This window comes from Centropristis striata, chromosome 8 (genome assembly GCF_030273125.1).
Source record: "Centropristis striata isolate RG_2023a ecotype Rhode Island chromosome 8, C.striata_1.0, whole genome shotgun sequence".
Taxonomy (NCBI): Eukaryota; Metazoa; Chordata; class Actinopteri; order Perciformes; family Serranidae; genus Centropristis; species Centropristis striata.
Window position 1 is genome coordinate 12,491,694 of NC_081524.1, and position 11,040 is coordinate 12,502,733.

The 11,040-nt window shown below is 35.7% G+C and overlaps 2 protein-coding genes across 2 annotated transcripts; both read right to left on the bottom strand.

Moving 5' to 3' along the window:
- Positions 1–1,054: 1,054 nt before the first annotated feature.
- On the bottom strand, positions 1,055–2,794 carry LOC131976462 (protein S100-A1-like). Its single transcript, XM_059339511.1, has 3 exons — positions 2,647–2,794; positions 1,436–1,590; positions 1,055–1,323 (listed from the first exon to the last, which is right to left on the bottom strand). Exons 2-3 carry the CDS (start codon positions 1,571–1,573, stop codon positions 1,159–1,161), a joined length of 303 nt encoding a protein of 100 aa, XP_059195494.1. The 5' UTR covers positions 1,574–1,590; positions 2,647–2,794; the 3' UTR covers positions 1,055–1,158.
- Positions 2,795–6,075: 3,281 nt separating this feature from the next.
- LOC131976575 (protein S100-Z-like) lies at positions 6,076–11,002 on the bottom strand. Its single transcript, XM_059339674.1, has 5 exons — positions 10,869–11,002; positions 7,705–7,859; positions 7,473–7,587; positions 6,373–6,530; positions 6,076–6,260 (listed from the first exon to the last, which is right to left on the bottom strand). The coding sequence occupies exons 2-5, from the start codon at positions 7,840–7,842 to the stop codon at positions 6,099–6,101; spliced, it is 573 nt and encodes a 190-aa protein (XP_059195657.1). The 5' UTR covers positions 7,843–7,859; positions 10,869–11,002; the 3' UTR covers positions 6,076–6,098.
- Positions 11,003–11,040: the final 38 nt, after the last annotated feature.

Below are 11,040 nucleotides of genomic sequence, written 5' to 3' on the forward strand. Positions count from 1 at the left end.
ACCTAATGCTCTGCAGTGTCCTTTAGCTGCACTTTAACCTTCTTTTTAGCGACCTCACATGCAGTACTTCCTGTGGAATTTCTGTGTTGCTTGTTGCAAGAGTTGTTAAGCCTCTTCACAAATGTTTATACTTGAAATAAAAACCCTGCTAGTGCCACATGTGTGAAATAACAGAATGCAAGTTGGAAAGACAGGGGAATTATCAATTTGCACTGTAAAAAATAATCTGTTTAATTTACGGAAAATTACCAACAGCTGTGGTTACCAGAACTTTACCATAAAAAATACAGTGAGTGGATTTTCTATTCTCAATTTAAATGTAAATATCAGATACATATCAAAACTGTCACTTAGTCTGAATAATCCTGTTATTTTAGGGTAATTGTGTCATTCATTCCCACATCATGGTATTTCTCCATAAATTTTGCATGAAAATGTTTATTCAGCGAAACTGTGTGTTTCTTCAAGTTTATGACAGGAAAAAGTAAAAGTTTTGTGCTATTCCTTGATTTACGGTAATTAAAAGTGTCTAATACAGTGATATACAATTTTTAATTTTACGCCCTATTTCTGATGTATTTTACAGAATTTTACTGTTATTTCTACAAACATTTTTTACAGTGTGGTATCTAAACTGCAGGCGGGCCATAAAAGGCATAAACCATCAAACCCGACTAAATAATGTATGCACTTTTAAGAATGTTTACATAATCCTAACCCCGCCATCATGAACTCATGACAGGCAGACATGTGGTGCCACACCCAAGCAGTATCTCATTCAGCACATTCCCACATTGAACCATTTACCTACTGTCTAGAAGCTGCTGCCTCAATCGCATATCAAAGAGGATTTATGAGTGGAATAATGTGTTTCAGGTGTGATATCTTCATATTTTCTGTACTTTCTGAGGTATTTATGTTGCATTGGCTTCTCAATTTTAACAGTTCTAGAAGAAATATGTGGCACAAGGCATATAAAATGATATGCAATCAGAAGAAAGATTTAGGGGGGAAACGTATTTTGCACCCAAAAAAACAAACAAACAAGGTGAAATCTTGTCAAAGTTAGTTTTTACTTGTGATTTTAGCACACATTTGTGCTACAAAATTCTCTTAATTCAAAATAACAACATCATTGTTCTATCTAAAATGTGCCCATCACTTCTTGGACTTCTTCTTCTGGCAACTGAGCATGTACAATTTCTCACATGAGATTGAGATGCCGGCGACGAGGGGTAGAAACTCTTCAAAACTCAGCTTATCATCTTTGTTCGTGTCCAAATCTTTTAGTATTTTTTCCACAGTTTTGGGGTCCTTTTGGGCCTGAAAGTGCAAATTCAGGGTGCAAAGTTAAAGTAAAAGCATTAAAATATGTATATTGATCAATTCTGAAGAAATATATTTCATTTGATTAAAAAAGGCAAAAGATTCTTACTTTCAGGAAGCCTGGCATCTCGTTCTCCATTAGTTTTTTCAGCTCCTTCTTGGTTAGGGTCTGTGCATCACCATCTTCATCAGCATATTTGTGGAATGTCTTCATCAGCAACTCCATGCAATTCTCCAAGTCACTCATGGCTGTAGAATCAGGTGCTGAAAGAAGAGAAGACAAGTCTGGGCAAAAATCTTAAAGGATATGTACTTTTTACTTCTCTGCACTTATTTGACTATATCTGTTGCAAGTTACTGTGCAGATGTTACGGGCAAATAAATGATGATGTAATGTAAAGATTAAGATAAGACTTAATCCACAAAGACCCACCATTACCACACAAATGCAAATTATTTGTTTCTTGCCAAGATAAAAACAACAACTTAGATTTAGAAGTGTTATATAATTTATCTTGTTTTAAGAGTTAATTTCTTATTTTAAGTGCTCAACATGCTTATTTCTAGATTTAACAATCTTAATTCAAGACATCTTGTTAAGTGAAAATATCTGTCCATGCAGCAAGATACCCCTCCCTTTTTATAGTGTTTTTATCTTGTTTTTAGACTCCCCTTTTTGCAGTGCAGCGGCTCATACTAATACATTAGTGCTTTTACGTCGATCCTTTAATTGCAGGACTTCTACCTTATTTCTACACAGTGGTAGCCTACTGCTACTTTATCCAAAAACCTACTGTTACATTGCTAAGTGAGGATGTGGGGTGTTGGTCCTATTGGCACTCAGTGCAAATTCTTTAACTATTACACATCATTTTCTGGCACATAAAATAAAAAAAAACCCTTATCTCAAGCCTCCCACTCTCCCTCTGCGTTTCCCTTCCATTTCAACATTTTCTGGCTGAGTTCCAAAAAAAGCGAGGTAAGGAAACGCACAAAGCGAAGACAAAGAAGAGTGAGGTAACTTGTGGAAAGTGCGACAGAGGACAAGACGCGACTTGTCAGAAGAGAAAAGTCGTACGTGATGCGCCACCAAAGCCCAAGTCCGCAGATAAAAGATGTTAAACAGAGACGAAGTGGAAGAAGAAGAAAAAATACCACAGCTTTTGCATACAGCCTTAAACGACACACAGAACCAGATATGAAAAATATTTCTTCTTCATAATATGTAATCTTATTTGTCAGATTTCTGTGTGTGTGAAAGGACACGAGACAACAGTGAAAGCAGATAAGTAAGTGTTTAAGTAGTAATAAGGAACTTACCAGGACAAACAGGAACAGAAACTGTAGTTTGGGATTCAGTGAAGAGGGCAGGGGCTCACTGGAACTTCTTGCAAAAATTTATAGCCGACCAAGCAACGCCCCATGTGATGAGAGCGAGAGGGAGGATACAGGGCAGAGCCATGAGCAAACTCTGCCTCTGCCCACATTCTCCACACAACCACAAGAGATACACAGATAGCTTCAAATGGGACACTTTCGTTTAATACCAAAACATGTTAAAAGTTGTAAGATTATGTCATCTTCTGACAGGATTATCCAACTTCCACATCTGGAAAAACATCTGCAAAGTTATTCTAATATGAATTAAAGTGGTAAGAGCTCAGCCACATGACGCAGATGTAGCGGAATGACATATTTTCTTATGATGCCGGGACATGCTGGTTATGGGCGTGCCTGGACTTAGCCCTTTATCAGGCAAAGAACTATATTTGGTAACTTCTGGTAATATTTCGAGAAAAACGTTGCAAATTTAGTAGATTAAAGTGGCAAATCTGCGCGAAAAAAGTCGCAGATTTACGTGAAAAAAAGTGGGGGGAAAAGCAACTTTTTTCTCCCAGATTCACCACTTTAACCCTTAATAGGGCACTCATTGAAATATTTGCAAATTCCAAATTTCAACCCTAGAGAATATTGGAGGATATAACATACAGCCAGAATGTGTAAATAAAAAAAAAAGAAAGAAACATACGAAAATAATATTTTGAGAAAAAAGTTTACGAGATTAAAGTGGCAAATCTATGAGAAAAAAATGCACAGATTTGTGAGATTTAAAGTGGTGAATCTGGGAGGAAAAAAAAGCTTTTCCCCCACTTTTTTCTCGTAAATCTGCGACTATTTTCGCGCAGATTTGCCACTTTAAATCTCTTAAATTTGCGAAGTTTTTTCTTGTAGATTTGCCACTTTAATCTGGTAAATTTGCAACTTTTTTCTCGAAATATTACCTGAAGTTACCAAATATAGTTCTTTGCCTGATAAAGGGTTAAAATGCGACTGGCTGCTCTGTAGCTGATCAGTTGTACAACAATAACATGTGCATTATGGCTCATGCACAATCATCAACACTACACTAACAAGACTACATCAACACCACATTCTACAACACAATATTTCTCAGTTATAACCTCCATGATGTTTTTTGTTGGGACAAATCAAGCATTTTGTATCGGAAGGTAAAATCTGGTCCAACACACTGTAACTGACTCTTAATAAAACAGTCTTTCCTCTCATGTGGTGGAACTGGAGAGAAGCCAGAGGATGAATTCCTGAGTGAACCGCTATTTTGTTGAAATGTTAGTTTGTATTAAGGAGTTCTGTGACATCTAGTGGTGAATTACAGACAGTACACGACCTGTTTAACCCTCCTGTAGTCCTGGGGTCCTTTTTGACCCCAAATCATTTTCATCAAACCATTGATATACACTACCGGTCAAAAGTTTTAGAACACCCCAATTTTTCCAGTTTTTTATTAAAATTCAAGCAGTTCAAGTCAAATGAACAGCTTGAAAGGGTACAAAGGTAAGTGGTGAACTGCCAGAGGTAAATAAAAAAAGGTAAGCTTAACCAAAACTGAAAAATAATGTACATTTCAGAATTATACAAGTAGGCCTTTTTCAGGGAACAAGAAATGGGTTAACAACTTAACTCTATGGAGTCTTGGGCTATTTTGTCCATTTTTGAATTCTTTTCATGTCTTTGTAAGTCATTTTGTGTCTTTTTTTAGTCATTTTGTGTCTTTTTTGGTCATTTTGTGTCTTTTTTTAGTCATTTTGTGTCTTTTTTGTCATTTTGTGTCTTTTTTTTGTCATTTTGTGTCTTTTTTTAGTCCTTTAGTCCAACATAATGTGATTTTGAATTTTTTTTAACTTTCAAAACACTATCATGCTCAATAAAGAGTTTTAAATGTTGCAAATGTGCATTCATTTCAGAGTACACTGAGACATTAAACTGCATAATTTTCAATTAAATTCTGGAAAAGTTGGTGTGTTCTAAAACTTTTGACCAGTAGTGTAGATAACTTTCATAGAATTGCTTGAATTTTTCAGCATATGTGCCCCTCTGCATCCTTTATGGATAATATAAATAAGAAATATCAACTTTCTTCTTACATTTTTCCGTGTTTTATAAGGTTTATGAAAATTATATATCAATGTGTTGGTCTTGAGTGGCCGTTAAAGGTGAAAAAAGAAGTTAATCATTTTCTTCTTTATGTCCTAAAACCAGTCTAATATCATGGGGTCCTTTTTGACCACAGGTGTGATTTTTTTAATTTTTTTTGCTGTCATCTAAAAATGTACAATGTTTTCAAAACATAAGTTTCACTAAAAATTGGCATAACCTACTTGGTGCATTCCCATAGAGACATTTTTTTCCACTATTACTATTGAAAAAAATATTCAGGTTTTAGTACCTTTTTTTCTCTTGGAATGAAGCCTCATTTTGTACATTTGACTTAAATTCACCAATAATAATGGAAAAGATATGAAAATTATACATCAATGTGTTGGTCATGAGTTGCCTTCAAAGGTGGGGGGAAAAAGTTGGTAATATTTTTTTTCTACATGTGCTAAAACCAGTCAAATGTCTTGGGGTCCTTTTTGACACATGAGGACCATGGGTGCATAGTCGACGGGAGGATCAAAACACCAATTTTCAAAATCATCTTAAAGTACAGTGGTTGTTAACAGTTCCCAATAAGTACATGGCACAAGACATAAAAAAATGATATGCAATCAGGAGAAAGATTTTTTAATTTTCCAAAAATTAAAAGAAATAAATCAGCAAATGAACAGTCTGGGCCCAAAAATGGCTCAACATAACAGAACTTAACTGAACTAAGGCAGGGGTTAAACAAAAGATGAACATCTAAACTGACTTGAAGACACATGGGGACTTATATATAGTGGCTGATCAGGCAATTGCCACACAGGGGGGTAGAGCAATAGACAATTTACCAACAAAGTATCCAAACAAACTACAATAACTTATGTCAGCCTAATGCAATCTAATCAAACTAAGAAAAGAAAAGTCATAACTATAACAAGGAAAATACACAAATATCAAAAAAAAGAAAGCAAACAAAACTCTCACTCCCCCCATGCTGCAGGAGGAACATGGTTTAATCCAAATAGCAATCACTCTGCAGACTGACGCCTCAAATAACTAAAGGAAAATACAGAAATGTTGATATTGAAAGTTAACTGAAAGTGTGCACCCAAATAGATAACCCAAATAAAGTAAAGTATGTGATATGAACTCACGTGTCCAGTAATCTATGTGTGAATATAATGAAAGATGAAAAGGGAACTTAAAGTAAATGAAACAAAGAGTTGCCACCTTTTCTACTGTTTGGAGTAAACAGACAAGTAACTCAAACTCTAACTCAAAAAAAGAACAACCCAAAAAACAAAATTGTTCAACCTAAAATTTGCCCATCACTTCTTGCTTTTCTTCTTGCAACTGAGCATGTAAAACTTCTCACATGAGATTGAGATGCGGGCAACGAGGAGAAGAAACTCTCCAAAATCCAGCTTATCATCTTTGTTTGCGTCAAAATCTTTTAATATATTGTCCACGGTTTCGGGGTCCTTTTGGGCCTGAAAGTGCAAATTCAGGGTGCAAAGTTAAAGTAAGAGCATTAAAATATGTATGTTGATCAATGCTGAAGAAATAGATTTTATTTGATTAAAAAAGGCAAAAGATTCTTACTTTCAGGAAGCTTGGCAACTCGGCCTCCACTATTTTTTTCAGTTCTTTCTTGGTTAGGGTGTGTGTATCATCAGCATCTTCATCAGCATGTTTGTTGAATGTCTTCATCAGGCTCTCCATGCTTTTCTCCAACTCAGTCACGGCTGCAGAACCAAGTGCTGAATGAAGAGAACACAAGTCGGGGCAAAAATCTTAAAGGATATAATTTCTACTTCTCTGCACTTATTTGGTTAAAGAGTGATCTTGTGTTACAATTTCAACTACAAAACAAAACAGAAACAGGCTCAGAGCTCTAAACAGCACCAGCTACATAATGAAAGCACAGCGTCATAATGAAAGCACAGCTACATAATGAAAGCACATTGCACATTAGCCTTAAGAGATTTATGAAAAAAAAATCTGAAAAAAAATATTGATGTATTTTTAATTTATAGCAGTTTTACTGTGCGTAGACGTTTTTGTCCACGAGGGACGGCAGAGGGAGTATTTGGCACTACATAAAAAATACTAATGCAATCAAATCAATTTTGTTGCTTATCTTTGACATATCCAAGACTCTAATCACCACCAAAATTCCAGCTTCCTACTATTTATTTTATGGAAAAAAATTCATCTTTTGTGTTTTTTTGGAAGACATTTTCGAAAAATTCAAATATATAAACTGACATATAAAGGGTTAAAATTCTGAAAATGTTTTAATGTTTGGTAGTTTTGAACAAGTCTGAAGTTGAAGAGATTTATGAAAAAAAATCAGAAAAAAATATTGATGTATGGTGATTTTATAGCAGTTGTTGTGTGCGTGGACGTTTTTGGCCACGAGGGTGGCGAGAGGGTAGTAAATGCACCAATGGAGTACAAAAGACATGTAAGGGTTAATGACAATGGATTTCAAAAATTTCACTAAATAGAAAAGTTCCTGCAAAAATTCATGCCTCAAGATGTAACACAGCCAAAATGGTTAACAAATGAAAAAAAAAAAGAAGAGAAAAATGTACAAAAATGCCCGAGGAAGGCACAAGGGTTAACTCAAGTAAAGTTATATGTGATGAAGCATTACTGCTTGCAGTTCTTCTGGCCACTGAGCATGTACAACTTCTCACATATCATTGAGAGGCGAGCCACAAGGGGATGAAACTCTTCAAAATCCAGCTTATCATCTTTGTTTGCGTCCAAATCTTTTAATATGTAGTCCACGACTTTGGGGTTCCTTTGGTTCTGAAAGTGCAAATTCAGGTTGCAAAGTTAAAGTAAGAGCAATAAGATATGTATGCTGATCACTTCTGAGGAAATATGTGTTATTTGTTAAAAAAAAAAGAGGCAAAAGCTTCCTACTTTCATGAAGCTCGGCAACTCGGTATTCATTAGTTTTTTCAGCTCCTTCTTGGTTATAGTCTTTGCATCACTGTCTCCATCAGCATATTTGTGGAATACCAGGTACAGGCTCTCCATGCTTTGCTCCAACTCAGTCATGGCTGTAGAAGCAGGTGCTGAAAGAAGGAGAAGACAAGTCTGGGCAAAAATCTTAACCTCCTGTGACCCTGCGTCCTCATATGTGGACATTTCATTTGAGGTTTTTCTGGACCTTATAATTAAATCTGCTTAACTATAACATGTTGTCCTTAGTAGTACACACTCTAGAAAAAGCACAATACATCAGTCAGTGTAAAAATCAGATGGCAGCACCTTGGTCAAGTCAATCAACAGCTTGTCCCCAGACAAAAGTGGACCAGGTACAAAAGCTGATCAGATTTTGTGATTAAAACTTGTTTATTTGTGCTTAATTATGTTTGTAGTGCAAGTATGTGTATGTATGTGCAAGTTTGACTATTTTTTAGCAATAGCAACAAGCTGCGACACTGGTAATCAGGAAGTACTCATTTGAGAGCGAATAGACTTTTACTATCGTTCTTCCAAAGAGAGGGTGTAGATGTAAGGAAATAAAAAGTATTAATTGTGTTATACAGTAAAATTAAAGAGATAAATCAAAGATAATGCTTAGTTTTTGTACTCATCATCCTACAAATCCAAAATATCTAGGAGAAACAATACATACCAAACAAAAGCTTGGGTCTCAGGAGGTTAAAGGATATGTACTTTCTACTTCTCTGCACTTATTTGACATCTGTTACAAGTTACTGTGCAGAATAATGTTTTTATAATGTTGTGTTGTTCTGTTATAATGTCTAATAATAACTATGACTACTAAAAAATACATCAAATATGATCAGAGCTCTAACTAGCACCGGGACAAGCTACAACATTAAATCACATTGCACATTAACTTTGGTCAAGTTATGATCTGTGATCAACAAATAAATGATGTAATCATTAAGAAAATAAGACATATACTATACATAAAATACTTACATGGCTGCTATTTAGCATTTTAGCAATATTGCACATAGGGTGTTGTTTTTTTACTGAGTGTATTTTGTATTTCAGATATTGCACATTAGAACTTTATCCCACAGTTAAATAGGTTTTTGTATGTAGTAGTAAGAACAAATTGTGGGGAAATTTCTTTTTTTAAATAAAAATGTATAAAAACACAGAAAGGGGTTTAAAACAGATATATACAGTTGAAACCAGAAGTTTACATACACTATATAAAAAGACACATATGCTTTTTTTCTCACTGTCTGACATGAAATCAGACAATCACTTTTCCTGTTTTAGGTCCGTTAGGATTACCAAAATTATTTCTATTTGCTAAATGCCAGAACAATGAGAGAAGGCTTGTTTTAGACAATTTTTTATAACTTTCTTCAAAGTCAGAAGTTTACATACACTAACATTATTATGCCTTGAATCAATTTGGGAAAGCCCAGATGATGCTGTCATGTCTTTGGAAGCTTCTGATTGGTTTATTGACAACATTAGAGTTAATTGGAGACACACCTGTGGATGTATTTTAAGGCACACCTGAAACACACTGCTTCTTTGTGTGACATCATGGGAAAGTCAAAAGAAATCAACCAAAATATCAGGAAGAGAATTGTGGACTTGCACAAGTCTGGTTCATCCTTGGGTGCAATTTCCAGATGCCTGAAGGTGCCACATTCATCTGTTCAAATAATTATACCCACGTATAAACACCATGGGAATGTCCAGCCATCATAGCGCTCAGGAAGGAGATGGGCTCTGTGTCCCAGAGATGAACGTGCTTTGGTCCAAAATGTGCATATCAACCCAAGAACAAAAGGAAAAGACCTTGTGAAGATGCTGGCTGAAGCTGGTAAAAGTGTGTTATTATCCACAGTGAAACGAGTACTGTACCCACATGGACTGAAAGGCCACTCTGCCAGGAAGAAGCCATTACTCCAAAAGAAACATAAAAAAGCCAGTCTAACTGGACCCTAAACTTTTTTTGTTTGGCTTATACCCAGAGAAACATAACTATAGTAGGAATGAGCGGACGTTTATAGACCTCAGCTTGCTTTATGCTAAGAAATGTGTTGCATTATTGTGGATAAAGATTTATAGACCAAGTACAACTCAATGGATAAGACAGATGTTAGCAAGTCTTCCTTTAGAGAGAATAACTGACATATTAAAGGCTAAACGGCATGTATTTGAGGACATATGGAGCCCTTTCATTAACTACATTAAATACTTAGATTTAACAGATGAAGAAGTGGATAACTAGTCTTTGTGGACAATGCAGATTCCGGTCTTGTCAGATTCATATTGCTTTTCTATATATGTGTTTTTAATTCACACCAATTACAAACGATACTCAATTGTATATAGATTACCATTTTCTTTAACAGGAGGAGCATACCTGTTCGAAGTGTTATGTTTTGTTTGTTTTTATTTTTCTGTCTATGTAAATGCAGCTATTTGAAAATATGGAAGTTGAATGACGATACATGAATGTAAATGCAAAATGTAAATGCTGTATGTCAAAAGTGTTATAAACTGAAAATAGAATAAAAATATTGTGTAAAAAAAAAAAGCCAGTCTGACTGCTATGAACGACTTGCGTAAGCGTTCTTTCTCTATTCACTGATCCATAAAGCCACACCTTTACCACCAGCTACTAATACTTCAGCACTTTTAATGTAGGACTACTGAGCTTCGTCCACTGTCTGGTAGCCTACTGCTACTTCATCCAAAACTAACTGTTGCATTGTTAAGTGAGGATGTGAGTGTTTATCCTATTGGCCTTTTCTTGGCACATAAAATGAATAAGAGTGATGCAACTTGTGGGAAATTCAGCAAAGGACAAGAGGCGACTCGTCAGAAGAGAAAAGTCATGTGTGATCGCCAACAACGCCCAAGTTCACTGAAAAAAGTGGAAAAAAACAAACAACTATCACAGCCTTTGCATGAAGCTTAACCCTAACCCTAGACACAGAAATCAGGACAAATAATCTTTCTTCTTCACTACAAGTAATCTTATTAGTCAGTTTTCTGTGTGAATGCAACTTGGAAAAGCATGTAAGACAACAGTGAAAGCAGATAAGTAAGTGTTTAAGTAGTAATAAGAAACTTACCAGGACACAGGAGCAGAAACTGTAGTTTGGGATTCAGTGAAGCGAGCAGGAGACTGGAACTTCATCCAAAAACTGTATACTAATAACGCCCCATGTGATGAGAGGCAGAGCCACGAGCAAGTACTGCCTCTGCCCACATTGTCCCCAGGGGCAAGTGATTGAGATGAATCCA

What these genes read in the sequence shown, in the direction of transcription:
- LOC131976462 (XM_059339511.1), bottom strand. Translation starts at nt 1,573, where the DNA reads ATGAGTGACTTGGAGAATTGCATGGAGTTGCTGATGAAGACATTCCAC. An exon ending in AGATGCCAGGCTTCCTGAAA is followed by an intron (nt 1,324 to 1,435) that starts GTAAGAATCTTT and finishes TTGCACTTTCAG; the next exon opens with GCCCAAAAGGACCCCAAAAC.
- LOC131976575 (XM_059339674.1), bottom strand. Translation starts at nt 7,842, where the DNA reads ATGACTGAGTTGGAGCAAAGCATGGAGAGCCTGTACCTGGTATTCCAC. An exon ending in AGTTGCCGAGCTTCATGAAA is followed by an intron (nt 7,588 to 7,704) that starts GTAGGAAGCTTT and finishes TTGCACTTTCAG; the next exon opens with AACCAAAGGAACCCCAAAGT. An exon ending in AGTTGCCAAGCTTCCTGAAA is followed by an intron (nt 6,261 to 6,372) that starts GTAAGAATCTTT and finishes TTGCACTTTCAG; the next exon opens with GCCCAAAAGGACCCCGAAAC.